The 12,337-nt window shown below is 35.4% G+C and overlaps 1 protein-coding gene across 2 annotated transcripts in view; it reads right to left on the bottom strand.

Moving 5' to 3' along the window:
• The window catches only part of LOC148954988 (ecdysone-induced protein 78C-like), a 199,551-nt gene that overhangs the window by 41,225 nt on the left and 145,989 nt on the right, over positions 1-12,337 (bottom strand). For both annotated transcript variants that reach the window (XM_089099588.1, XM_089099597.1), the window contains exon 5: positions 8,546-8,687. In XM_089099588.1, coding sequence (XP_088955714.1) covers positions 8,546-8,687 — 142 coding nt within the window. The remainder of the gene's footprint in view (positions 1-8,545; positions 8,688-12,337) is intronic.

Here is a 12,337-nt window from a genome sequence, read left to right as displayed (position 1 = left end):
TAAGCTATGGAGAAATGATCCAGCAGCACAGGTGAAACCAATATAGCTGCAACACTTTAAATACTGATTTGTGTGCATATAACGGCACATAATCAGGCTATAAAAGGAGATATCAAATTATTTTCGCTTAGATGAAGTAGACTGGCGCAAATGATGCGTTACTGCCTAAATGTTACACTGCCAGAGGATAGGCTTGCAAATGAAGGTTATTTGGAGATGCTACGGTCGAAGCGGAAAATATCACGGCCGCATTATATAAAAGCTGCATTAGATGTAGGAGGACTATGTTATGTTAGGAATTAGAGGCAGGGGTCGTCAAAGAAGGATAGATCCCTTATGACTCGGCTTAGGAATAGAAAAGAAGACTATGAAACCCCCGTTTGGAAGTAGGCAGTAAAGGAGGTTAAAGATGTTGAAGTCTTATGTCCATTTTGAAGAGTTTTTTGTTTTGAATATTATTTAAACTAGATTTATCGTCCTAGATATTAGGGACCTGGTTTTGTATTCGTGCGAATGGTTTACCTTTGACAAATATAAAAAAAAGTTTTTGAAAGAAAAGGACTGGCCTCAGATGCTGATTATTCTTACCCCAAAAGTGGTTTAAGATTCAGGGGTGTGGCACACATTCCAACAGAATGTCAGCAGCTTTTTCGTATGAGAAGTAAATGTTTTGAAGGGATAACTCTAGAGTTCTCGGGGATCTTGCACCTTCGACTTTAAAAAAGACAGCCGTTCAGGTTTGTAAAAAATGTTAATAGAGTAGTAAATAAAGGTGGATTATTTAAGGATTTGTGGTTTTTGTGAGTGCGGTTTTTTCGTGTTGTTGAATTTCGGGAGGAAAGAGATAATTAGTATTTCTGTTATTATATTGTGATGATGAACAATAGAATTCTGTGTTTTATAGCCTTGTTCGGCTTATAATAAATATATTGTTATTATTATTGTTATTCATAGTTTTCCAGCTAGGCTGGAAAATTTAAACTGCATTTACCCAAAACATGTATTTTGCTCTTTAGATCTTCAAAAAATCGAGTATACGAAGAGCAAAATACTGTTGACTGACCGTATTTCAAATAGTAGGCTGTACGAAAGGTGTAGTTCAATCCCGCTTTCTAGGGCTATAATGAGAAAAAGGCTGAGATGACTAGGGCACGTTCTGCAGATGAAGGATGACATATTGCCGAAGAATGTCCTTTTCGGCCAACCGTCAAGGGCTAAACGAAAAACAGGTCGTCCGTGGTTGGGGTGGGAGGATGCTGTAAAGAAGGATTTAAGGGAAATGGGAGCTTCGTGGGAGGGTGTAAAGAGGGAGGCTTTAAATAGATTAGGATGGAGGAGGAGCTTATGTAGCTCTGTTAGCCTCAGGTGGCTTGATGCTGCAGTGAGTTGTTAGTAGTATTAGTAGTAAAATACAAATTTTGAATTGTTGTTGAAATTGTAGCATGGTTTGTAGCTATATGGCTAAATGTGAATACATGCTTGGGCAATTTATGAATGAGGAAGGTTTTTACTGAAACTGAATGGCATATATAATTTCAAAAAGAATTACACACCTTACGTTGTTTCAGTTCAGAGTACAGGAAAAGATGCAAATTAAAACTTTAGTACTCTCAAAATATGTGAGTACCTAATAAATATGTGGGCCTTTCAAGTGACAATAAGAGCTTCTTGAGGATTGGGTTTGGGTAGCAAATTTTGTGCCTTGCGTCACAAGTATTTTGCTCACATTTCCTGCTCGAAAACTGGGGTTAATGTGTGAAATAAAGTTTCAAAGAAAGAATGAGATAGCTTAGGAGGCTCCGGTCAAGGTGCCATAAGGTGCAAACAATAATGTAACTTGGTGTCAACCTACCAAGTTAAGACCCTCATAGATAACACGTCGACCGCTCAAGTGACAATAAAAACTGTTTGACGCTTTGTGTAGCAAATTTGTGTCCAAATTCACAGGTGCAATTTTTGCCAAGATCTTTCTCCTTTTAATATGACATAGATGTCTCTGTTCTCCATGTAAAACTTGACCGTTTTGAACAAAATAATTCGGTACTTTTGCATTATATCCTACACAGCGCTATAGACTGTTTTACCGAGACTTAGCTAGCTCTAATTTGAGCCAATCAGATTTTTCTTAGAATTTGCTGTGGCATTTGGCTATTTGGATTTAGGATCTCAAACCGAGATGCAATGTTTTCTATTTCAAGTTCCTATCCACCCTTATTCACATCCTACCCCTTCTCCAAAGAAAGATAAAATAACAACGAAAACGAATAATAGAATCAATGAATATTTAGGACTAGAATACATTATTTTGTTGCTGATTTACCCATCACAACCGTAATAAAAGATGTTTACCCCTTCTCCACTTAAAAATTCGGACCTATGGATGACATCCCGTCACACACACGTACGAGGGTAGTGGAGAACCCATCCTAGGAACACTATGTTTCTTCAGATTTATAAAATTAATAATAACAACACACCCCCATCAGCCTAATAGGCATTTTATTCATAAATGACTTGTTTTAAAGAAATATCATAAAAATACAGAAAAACCGTTAGGCTACAAATGGCCTTAAATTTCATTGCCATATGCAAGCAAACCAATCTTAATTGTCACCATCTTTCAACCAACTGTCACTTATTTTTTCGCAGCTACATCTTCCAAAATAACCATAGTTTTTAACATCTGTTTTTTTTTTTTTTTTTTTTTTTTTTTTTTTTTTTTTTTTTTGTACATTTACAGAGCCATGGCTGACTGAATAGACATTTTTCATTTCATTATGCTAGTAAGTAGTTTTAATACTTAAAAACGGTATAATACAATGTGATGTCACGCGGTTTGCGGTTTAACACCGTTGGAGTCGAAATTGAAAGTTAAAAAACTGTTAATTTTCCATGACTAGCATATGGTAAATTATTCCATTGTGGTTTGTTCTACTGCTCAACTTGGCACGGGTGACCACAACTGACAAATTTGTCATTTAATACGGAATATGGACAGATATATTAAATTACTCCGGTTTAACGACCGGAGTAAAATTTCTAGTAAAGTTTGTGGGGGAGGAAAGATTTAAACTAAGGTAGGTATATACGAAGAGAAGAGGTTAAATCTGGTTTCTCAAAAATATCAAGATATCTGCAATGCATTCCATCACTTCCTTTATTTTTCCTATTACTTATTTATTTTTTTATTTTTCTTTAATGTGTATTAGGGTGGGGGCCTTCTAAAGGTCCTGAGAATACAGTTTTTCAGGCGAAATCCAATATTTTTAGTCTTCGAAATTCTTGTTTTTCTACTCTTCTAATTTTCACATGAAACAATAATTTCATTCGTTAACAAAAACTGAAAAAATGTAATTTTTGGTGGAATACGGATTAATGTATTAAATAACTCCAGCGAAACGACCAACGTTTAGTTAAAAAAAAATCCAAGTATAGTTGCTGCATATCTTGATGGATTAGGAAGTTAATGGTGTCAGGCACTTTAAGGTTCCTCCTTAGGTCAATGTAACGTCAAGAAATTATTTTAGGGGAAATTCCCCGCTCCTTGAAGTCTGATAAGGTCCTAAATGATTCTTCATTTATGGGCGAATGTCACATTCGAAAATATGTTATGAACAGTTTAGCGGTTCAAAAATTATACAGTTTTATTTTTATTTAAAATTGATTCTCTTAAAGTATTAGAATGCTAATTAAAAAAAGAAAGGTTCTTAAAAGCCGTTGCAAAAAAAATAACAGTTCAGTAAAAAGAGGCTATAAAAGAGGATTTAAAAGAGGTCGGAGCTTCATGGGTAGAGCTTTGAAAAGATTGGGATGAAGAAGCTTGGTAAACTCTGTTAGCCGTGGGGGGTTCGGTACCACAACGAGTTGTCAGTGAATCAGCGGTAAATGGCAATTTTTCTTGCGAAACAGTTTTTTTTCCAAAGCAGACGGAGGTTTGCTCCTGACTAGGTTGTAACAACCGCTGCTATTATTACTTTGCGAAAGCTTTCTCTTCGACTGCCTAAAAGATCATATTATACCTAGTGTCGACGACAGACAATTTTGTAGCGTGAGTCATGCATCCGACGTCCATTATTGTGGACACTTGATAAATGCTATTTTACGAAACCTTGAGAAACCAAATGAGGTCTTGGCTAAACCTAGCCTTGGTTGAACCCCAAAAGGATTTAAACTCAGTTGATCCTAGTACCCTGATCCGTTTACTTCTGAAAAATGTTGAACTTGACCATTCCCTAGCTAATATTCAAAATCTGCTCATACAGATAGATCAGCAGTTGTAATATCAGAGTATATTTTACCCCCCCCCCCCGGATTTACTTTGGGATTCACCACAGCGTATTCCTTGACCATCTTGCTGACGATGCAACACTATAAATATGGAATCGAATACTTCTAAATCAAACTTCCTTACCATCAACTTCATGAAACCTCCTCCTCTCTTTTCTAATTCTATCCCTCCCCCTCCCTCGCCAGAACGTATTCTCTGGTATTACTATTGCTAACGACCTAAAATAGGGCGTTCATGTTTCAAATATTATTAAACAATTCAACAACGACTGCCCTTAGTAACGAAAAATTAAAAAAACATGTTTGTAAGTAAATTTCCAAATGTACAAGAACGGCATTTAACGCTGATTCAGAGGACTGGTTATTATGATCAATTTAAAGCTTAAAAGTAAGAAGTGATGAGTGATGAAAACAAATTTATGGTAATTCCGAAAAAGAGTTTAAAATCATTAAATAAGCCGATAGATCGCTCACTGCCTTTACTCAAACCTTTGAATGCATTCAAGTCCTCTAGACTAGGACACATTTCTTGAGTTAGCTCATTAAAAAAAAAAAAATCAACTGACAGTAAAGAGCAACATTAAAACTTAAAACGAGCGGAAATTATTATGTATATGAGAGAGGTTGCTCCCTCCTCAATGCTTCACTATTTACGCTAAAGTTTGATTTTGTGTTCCAATTATTTAAGAATGACTTCTGAAACACAAGAACCGTTTAATTAGAATAATAAGCCTTTTCAAAAGCTCTAACAAACTAGCGGAAAGAGCGATGTATTGCGGAGGGGACAATACCCTCATAACATAATAACTTTTGTTCGTTTTAAGTTTTAATGTTGCTGCTTACTTTCAGTTGAAAAAAAACTTGTTTTTTATTCATTTTTTGATTGTTTTTTTATAATACCGGAAATCTGGCTTTCCGTCCACAGAAAATTCCCTTACCCCACAAAAATTCATTCATGTAAAGATACTACAACGTAGCCCCCTCCAAAGAAATCCCCTCTCCCCCCTTCAGAAACAGTCTGTATACTTCCCAATAACCAATACTAGATGTAAATATTTGGCAGGATTCATAGCTTGTAACCCTTCCCCCGGAGACTGTGGGGGGCCAAGTCATCCTCAAATACATAGTTATTTAATCTTCTGACTATGCTGAACAAAATTGCCTTCTGGAAATTTTTATCGGATGACTTTGGAGAAAAAAGGGGTTTGGGAGGGGGGCTAGCTGCCCTTCAATATTTTTGGTCACTTAAAAAGGGCACTAAAGTTTTGATTTCTGATCAAATTCGCCCTCTCTCAATCTTCCAGGACAACTGGCTCCATACGGTCACCCCTGAGGAAAACAAACAAACAAACGAAAAAGAAACAAATGAACACGCATCCGTGATCTTTCTTCTGGCAAAAAATACAAAATTCCCCATTTTTGTACTAGGAGCTTGAAGCCTCTACAATAGAGTTCTTTTATATGCTGGATCTGATGGCGTGATTTTCATTAAGATTACTGGATATTTAGGGGCGTTTCCCCCTCATTTCAAAAATTAGGCAAAGTTTCTCAGGCTCGTAACTTTTTATGGGTAATATTAAACTTGATGAATTTTATATATTCTGAATAAACATCAGAATTCGATTCTTTTGATGTATCTATTGTCATCAGGACTCTGTTTCTTAGAGTTTCGGTTACTGTTGAGCCGCATCCGTTCTTACTTACAGTTTGTTGCCATGAATTGTTTAATAATACCTTGTGAACATGACCTCTGTCACGAAGGGACCAGAGGGGCCAATAGGCACGTGAACAGTACTTTTATTAGCTGGTCAATAGTCATTTTTTTAAGGGGGGAGGAGTCATTTTTTTTAAAGAGAAAGCAAGGAATATAAGAAGAATTTTGTATAATAATTCTGGCAAATTCCCCCAGTGTATAATTTCCTCTGAAAAGTTCACCCCCTGGAAACTTTCCTCCCCTTGGAAAGTTCCCCCGTAAAAAAAGCAGAAAGTTCGTCTTCCCACCCTAAAATGTATGCATCCCAACAACAAATACTATGCGCAAACAATGGGAAATTTTACAACTTAAAGACCTCTCATTTCCCCTCGGGGTTGGGGGGGGGGTCATTTTATACCCAAAGGCATAGTTATTGGGCTTTTCAACTATGATGAACAAAATGGCTATCTCAAAATGTTAATCGGACCATTTTTGGGAAAAAGGGGGTGAAGGAGGGGGCCTTGTTGCCCTTCAATCTTTTTCTTCCCTTAAGAAGGGCAATAGAACTTTTAATTTCCGTTCGAATGAGTCCTATCACGATATTTATGGACCACTGAGTCAATATGTTTGTAAAAAAAAAAAAAAAAAAAAAAAAAAAAAAAAAAAAAGCAATAAACACGCATCATCTTGCCATCTTTCTTATGGCAAAAAATACAAAATTCCACATTTTTGCAGATAGAAGCTTGAAACCTCTACAACAGGGTTCTCCAATATGATGAATCTAACGGTTTGATTTTCATTGGGATTCTAAGACAATTAGGGGGGTTTTCTCCTTTTTTGAAAATAACGCAAATTTTCCCAGGCTCGTAACCTTTGATGGGTAATACTAAACTTAATGAAACTTAAATATATGAAATCAGCATAAAAATCCGATTCTTTGATCTATCTACTGGTATCAAAATTCCGTTTTTTAGAGTTTCCGGTTACTACTGAGCCGGGTCGATCCTTACTTATAGTTCATCACCACGAACTGTTTGACATCATCTTATCGTAGGGTGCCTCATTTGGTGGTTGTGTACATCCTGCGTAAGTATTATTTAGCTTATTTTCTTGGGAGCAGCCAACCCCTTCTCAAAACTTCTACGATCCAATACTATTAAACACAGGCAGCTTTTATTTGACTTCAAAGAAGAATTCGGACATAATCCCCAACCACTTCACGATCCATGAGGGAAAAAACAGGACTTCAGACATAAATCTGAATTGCAAAACCCTATGAGAATTATACAGACATACATCAATAGGACTCATTTGAGTTTCTATAATTAGAATATGTCTGTTATTTTGACTCGTCTACCAGAAGATTGATAAGCCTTCACTGTAGTTGAAATTAAATTAGCAATTTATTGCCCATTCATCTTCGGATCGTCGAATGTCCTTTAGCGAGTAAGAATTGAGTGTCTTTATCTAGTTAGATAAGATGGACAAGCATAGTAATCTGGTATAGTGGAAACAGACGTGTACGCAGGAGTGAGGGATACTATCACTAACAGTACCAAGACCCCTGGGCCCAACGCAGCTGCGCACCCTCCACCTCAATCTACTCAAAACTTCATTATTAGGGTGAGGGATAAACTCATCAGAGAAGTAAAAATACGGACATAATGAAAATAGAGAGATTATTGAAGATACTCGAGGCAGAACTCACGGTACATGCCGGGGAGACGCAAAACTCCCCGTGTACATGCTCCAATGACCTTACAGAAAGCACAAGAATAACAGTTGGGATGCACTCAGAAGTAATAAATATGCAACTTTAACATGAGACATTGTGGTACACACAGGAACGTATATCCTGCGGAAGAAGGGGTTTACAACTTCAGAAATAGTGAAGAAATAGGGTATCTATATCGTAAATAAAAGAGGTTGTCGAGGAAATCGTAAAAATATCCAGACCTGGAGGAAACAAAATCAAGACCAGATTAATATTACCCCTCTGTGCAAGTGCTTAAATGGAAAGCGTAGCCAATTTCAATGAAAACTTGGGAAGACATGCAGGCGCAACTGTTCAGTTTTAATAATACACTTTAGTGGTGTCAACAGGAGGGAGGCGTGTGCGCCCTCTGAAATTATAAAACATCTTTTTTGAAGTATTCTCATTGGAAGATGCTCTTTTTGAATTTCTTTTTTAAAAAATTAGAAAACCGACAAACATACCCCCATAAAAATTTATACAAACACTCAAAGAAGCACCAAAATACGCCCCATTTGACAACAGAACCGTAAAAAGGGGGTCCTGGGTCCCGACCCCTTCTAAAATCCTAAGTTCTACCCAGTTTCTGGGCCTTATTCAAACTCTCATAAGATATTCACAGTTTTTGTTTTATTATTAACCCCTCGAAGAATTGCTATATGCGTGCGTGTTTGGCAACAGATAGGAATCAATCCATGTGGCTTCGCAGAACTTAAAGTGGTGGACAGGGGCTCACGCTGCATGGGAGCACTGGACTGGGTAGAAACTAGCTCGGCTTTTGAAAAAAACTAACTAAAGATAAAAGCACTTACAGTCTCTCGACATTCCAACAGCCAGGCATTTCTTAAATCGACAAAACTGGCATCGGTTTCGGTTCAACCGCATCACCAAACATTTGCCTTCTCTTAGGCATCGGTATTCAATCTGCTTCTGTATACTCCTTCGGAAAAATCCCTGAAATTAAAAGATCTTTTGACGCTTTTCTTAGAGATGGAAGAAGAAGAAGAAAAATCAACGAGGGTGGAGGTTGATTTTGTTAATTTCATAGCCAGTGACTCTGGTGGCATAATGAATGGCATGGAATTTATCAAAGCTTGTGCGGCAGTTGTCTTCTGGTACCACACAAAGTATGTGAAGCCGATGAGAGAGTCAACGCTCATCTTTGAGAAAAAAAAAAAATCACCAGTATCAGCTAGTGTTACCTGGCAAAAGTAAAAAGGAGAGTGCAAACCCCAAATAAAAATATGAGTCATTCATTTCGTTTTTTACGCCTATTTACACCTTACTTTGTATTAAACCAAAGATGAAAGAACAAACCATCCCAATAAAGGTACAATATGTGTATTTGTAATATATGTATATTTGTTGTTCTTTTAACTAGACTATTTTTTCCGTACAAACGGGAGTATGTTGTCTGTAATTTCAATTAAACCCATGTTGGAATGCCAAAGTACCATCCCTTATCAGTTTCACAACAAAGCCACACTTGTAAAAAATAGATAAATAAAATAAAATTATGCGAACTTCAGCGCCCGTGATGTATCTCGCTCGTAATTTGTTGACTTTGAGCAATGTTCAACTTTACAGCGTAATTTTTACGATTAGCCAATCAGACTGAAGACTTAAGTACTAATTCTTTTTAAATTAGAAAAGATATACCCCCTTTTGTATTTTTGCTCCTCCCTCGCAAATTTTGGCGTTTATTCCAACAAATGTCACTATGGCGTGGCTCGGGCATTAAGGTTACGGATGCCGCGCATTAAAATACAAAGGCTTGTTTGTTGCAGTCAGCTCTCTGTAATTGTGTACGCGCTGAGTGAACTTAACTTAAATCATGGACCATAATTCTTAAGATTTATGTTTCTTCTATAAGTTTTATTACGCTATTTTCCTGCAGTCCTACGATATTAGCGTTCCAACATACGATAAAAATGGTGAGATTGAGCCTTATCCACCTATCGAATCATGTTTCTGAACTCTGCTTTGTATTTTGCTTTAGGTTGAAGAATACGTCGAAAATACGTCAGAAAAAAGCTAAATATGAAATTTATTTGTTTTTTATGCAAGTATAGATAAATATTTAAGAAAAATTCAAATCATATCATAATTCTGGCTCGGTGAATAGGCAGATCTGAAATCAATGTATCCAACGATTTAAGTACGTTAACTGGTTCAAGCTGTAGTTGTAGGTGAGGAATACCAAGCGTTGCCAAACGGTAGATGGCGTTGATGTTATTTCGTCGACATTAGCACCAGTTCCCGCTCTTATTAGTTACTCATACTCTTTGTCTAATGCTAAAATCAATCTTTGTCAATTTGTGATGCTATTTGGCTTATCGCTACTTAAAACATGAATGAGGCTTGTCCAAAATTTTTGTGACTGTATTTCAAGAGTTGTTAGTAAGCACATATAGCAGTACTTTCAGGTTATATTTTAAAAAAGTTACATCATTACATTAATGAATTAAGAGGGTTCGTTCTTCAATGACCCAACATTCTTCCTATGAATGCAAAAAAGCTACATAGTCGCATTTACAAATAAAGAGGGTCTTTTCTTTAATAATTAGATAGCATTAATTTTATTGTCGAAAAAAAGAACAATGAAAAAGTCTATAATATATGAAATTCTTTAAAGGATTTCTTTAAAGTTTTCATTAAAGCATGAAAAGGTTTTCAATTAAAATTTTTCCCAATTAACTCCGAGCTTTTTTTTTTTTTTTTTTTTTTTTTTTTTTTTTTTTAGCGAAGTTCACTCAGATGCAAAGATTATTTCATCATTTCTTTCCAAATTTCTTTATATAAATTTATCTCCGTTGGTAAATAATTACGTAATGTAGACAATAACAAAATTCTTGAATGCTCTAAAAAGGTTTATTTTATTATTTTTCAACAAAACTATTTCCATTTTTGCAAAAAAATTAAAATAAAAAATGGTGCGCTTTGATATTTTATTGAAAGACAACACAAATCATCTGACTATGAACATCAATGAAGAATCACAAAAAAGGTTTATTCAAAATAGAAAAACAAGCTCATCTGGAAAAAAAAACTCATGACATATATTAATGATTTCTTATAAAGTACACCATATGGCTCTAAAGTGGCTATAAATAGTAGTCCTTGTGTGAGAAATTGACATTTTAATTCTAAAAATGTAACGAGAAACAGCATTGTAACATTTGTAACTATAAATTTGAAAATCTATTATAGAAGAAGCAAAAAAAAAAAAAGAAAAAAGAAGGGCGTGGGTCCCTTCCTGAGAGGAAATGCAGCTATAACACGGGGCTTGGGGGGGGGGTAACACCAAAAAACATGGGAGCACACATTCACAGCTGTTTCAAAGAGCTTAAGTAAATGGCTTTCAACTACTATGGTATCATAAATAATAGCAACATAAACGTAATAATTATTAAAAAAAAAAAAAATAATAATACACAGAAAGGTAAAGCAAAAAAGGAATATACTAAGTCATTTACATCACAATGTCTGCTCTCAATCCCTCCCCACTCACACACCTAATAACTATATAAATATCTTTTTGGGATTTGGAATAGTAGTCTGAAATATATATATATATATATATATATATATATATATATATATATATATATATATATATATATATATATATATATATATATATATATATATATATATATATATATATATATATATATATATATATGTATATATATATATATATTTAGACAGGCAAGGCAAAATAAGGTATATGCCAAATCATTTACAACTTCATGCCTACGCTTGACCCCCCCCCCCACAGACACAAGAAGTATATTTAAATCTTGTTGCGATTCGGGACAGAATTCAGAACTAGAATTTTCTAATCTCCTCTTTTGGGACTTAAGGATTTTTAAACCTACCAAGTAATTTACAACTAAATCCTACTCTCGGCATTCTTATATATCTTAGAAGTACATAAGCATCTTTTTGGGATAGCATACTGAACTTGGCATACTGAATTTTTTAATCGTTCTTAATTTTGGTTTTTAAGGAGGCTGAAACCTCTTTCACTTCCATAGGCACGGTTTAAGAAATTGATGCTGCTTCTAAGTAACGCATGGCTTTGCTGCTTGTTTAATAACTGACGCAAGAAAAATGACAAACAAAAACAAATATCTCAAGGCGGCTGGGATAATAAGATGAACTTTGATTTTTTAAACCTCTTTCTTTTTGTGTTTCTAAAGGAGATTTAAACCTCCTTGGTTGTCATTGGCATAACTTTATAACGTTATGTTGTCCCTAAGTAATTTCCTGACCGTGCTGCTAGCTTGATCGTTAACATTAGAAAGGCGATTTGCTCAAACGAGTTTTTTCTGTATATATATGTACGTATGTAATATCATAGTTACTATATTTCAAACACGCACCACTGGGAAAAATGCGCAGCTAACTGTATACATTCTACATAAAAGAATTTTAGAAATGAAAGCCAATAGTTAGGATAAGCTTCAGATTCAGCTTTTTATATATACTACTGAATAAAAATAGGGACAGAGAAGAGAAAATAATCTTGGTGTAAGACCAAGGAATTACTTATTTACCACCTTTCGGAACCACCTTTCTTAAAAACCAGATGCACTCTT

The sequence above is a fragment of the Artemia sp. Qi Xiang Cuo genome, chromosome 2 (assembly GCF_049724085.1).
Source record: "Artemia sp. Qi Xiang Cuo chromosome 2, ASM4972408v1, whole genome shotgun sequence".
Taxonomy (NCBI): domain Eukaryota; kingdom Metazoa; phylum Arthropoda; class Branchiopoda; order Anostraca; family Artemiidae; genus Artemia; species Artemia sp. Qi Xiang Cuo.
The sequence above is the reverse complement of the archived record's forward strand: the minus strand, read 5'-3'. Positions and strand labels throughout refer to the sequence as shown.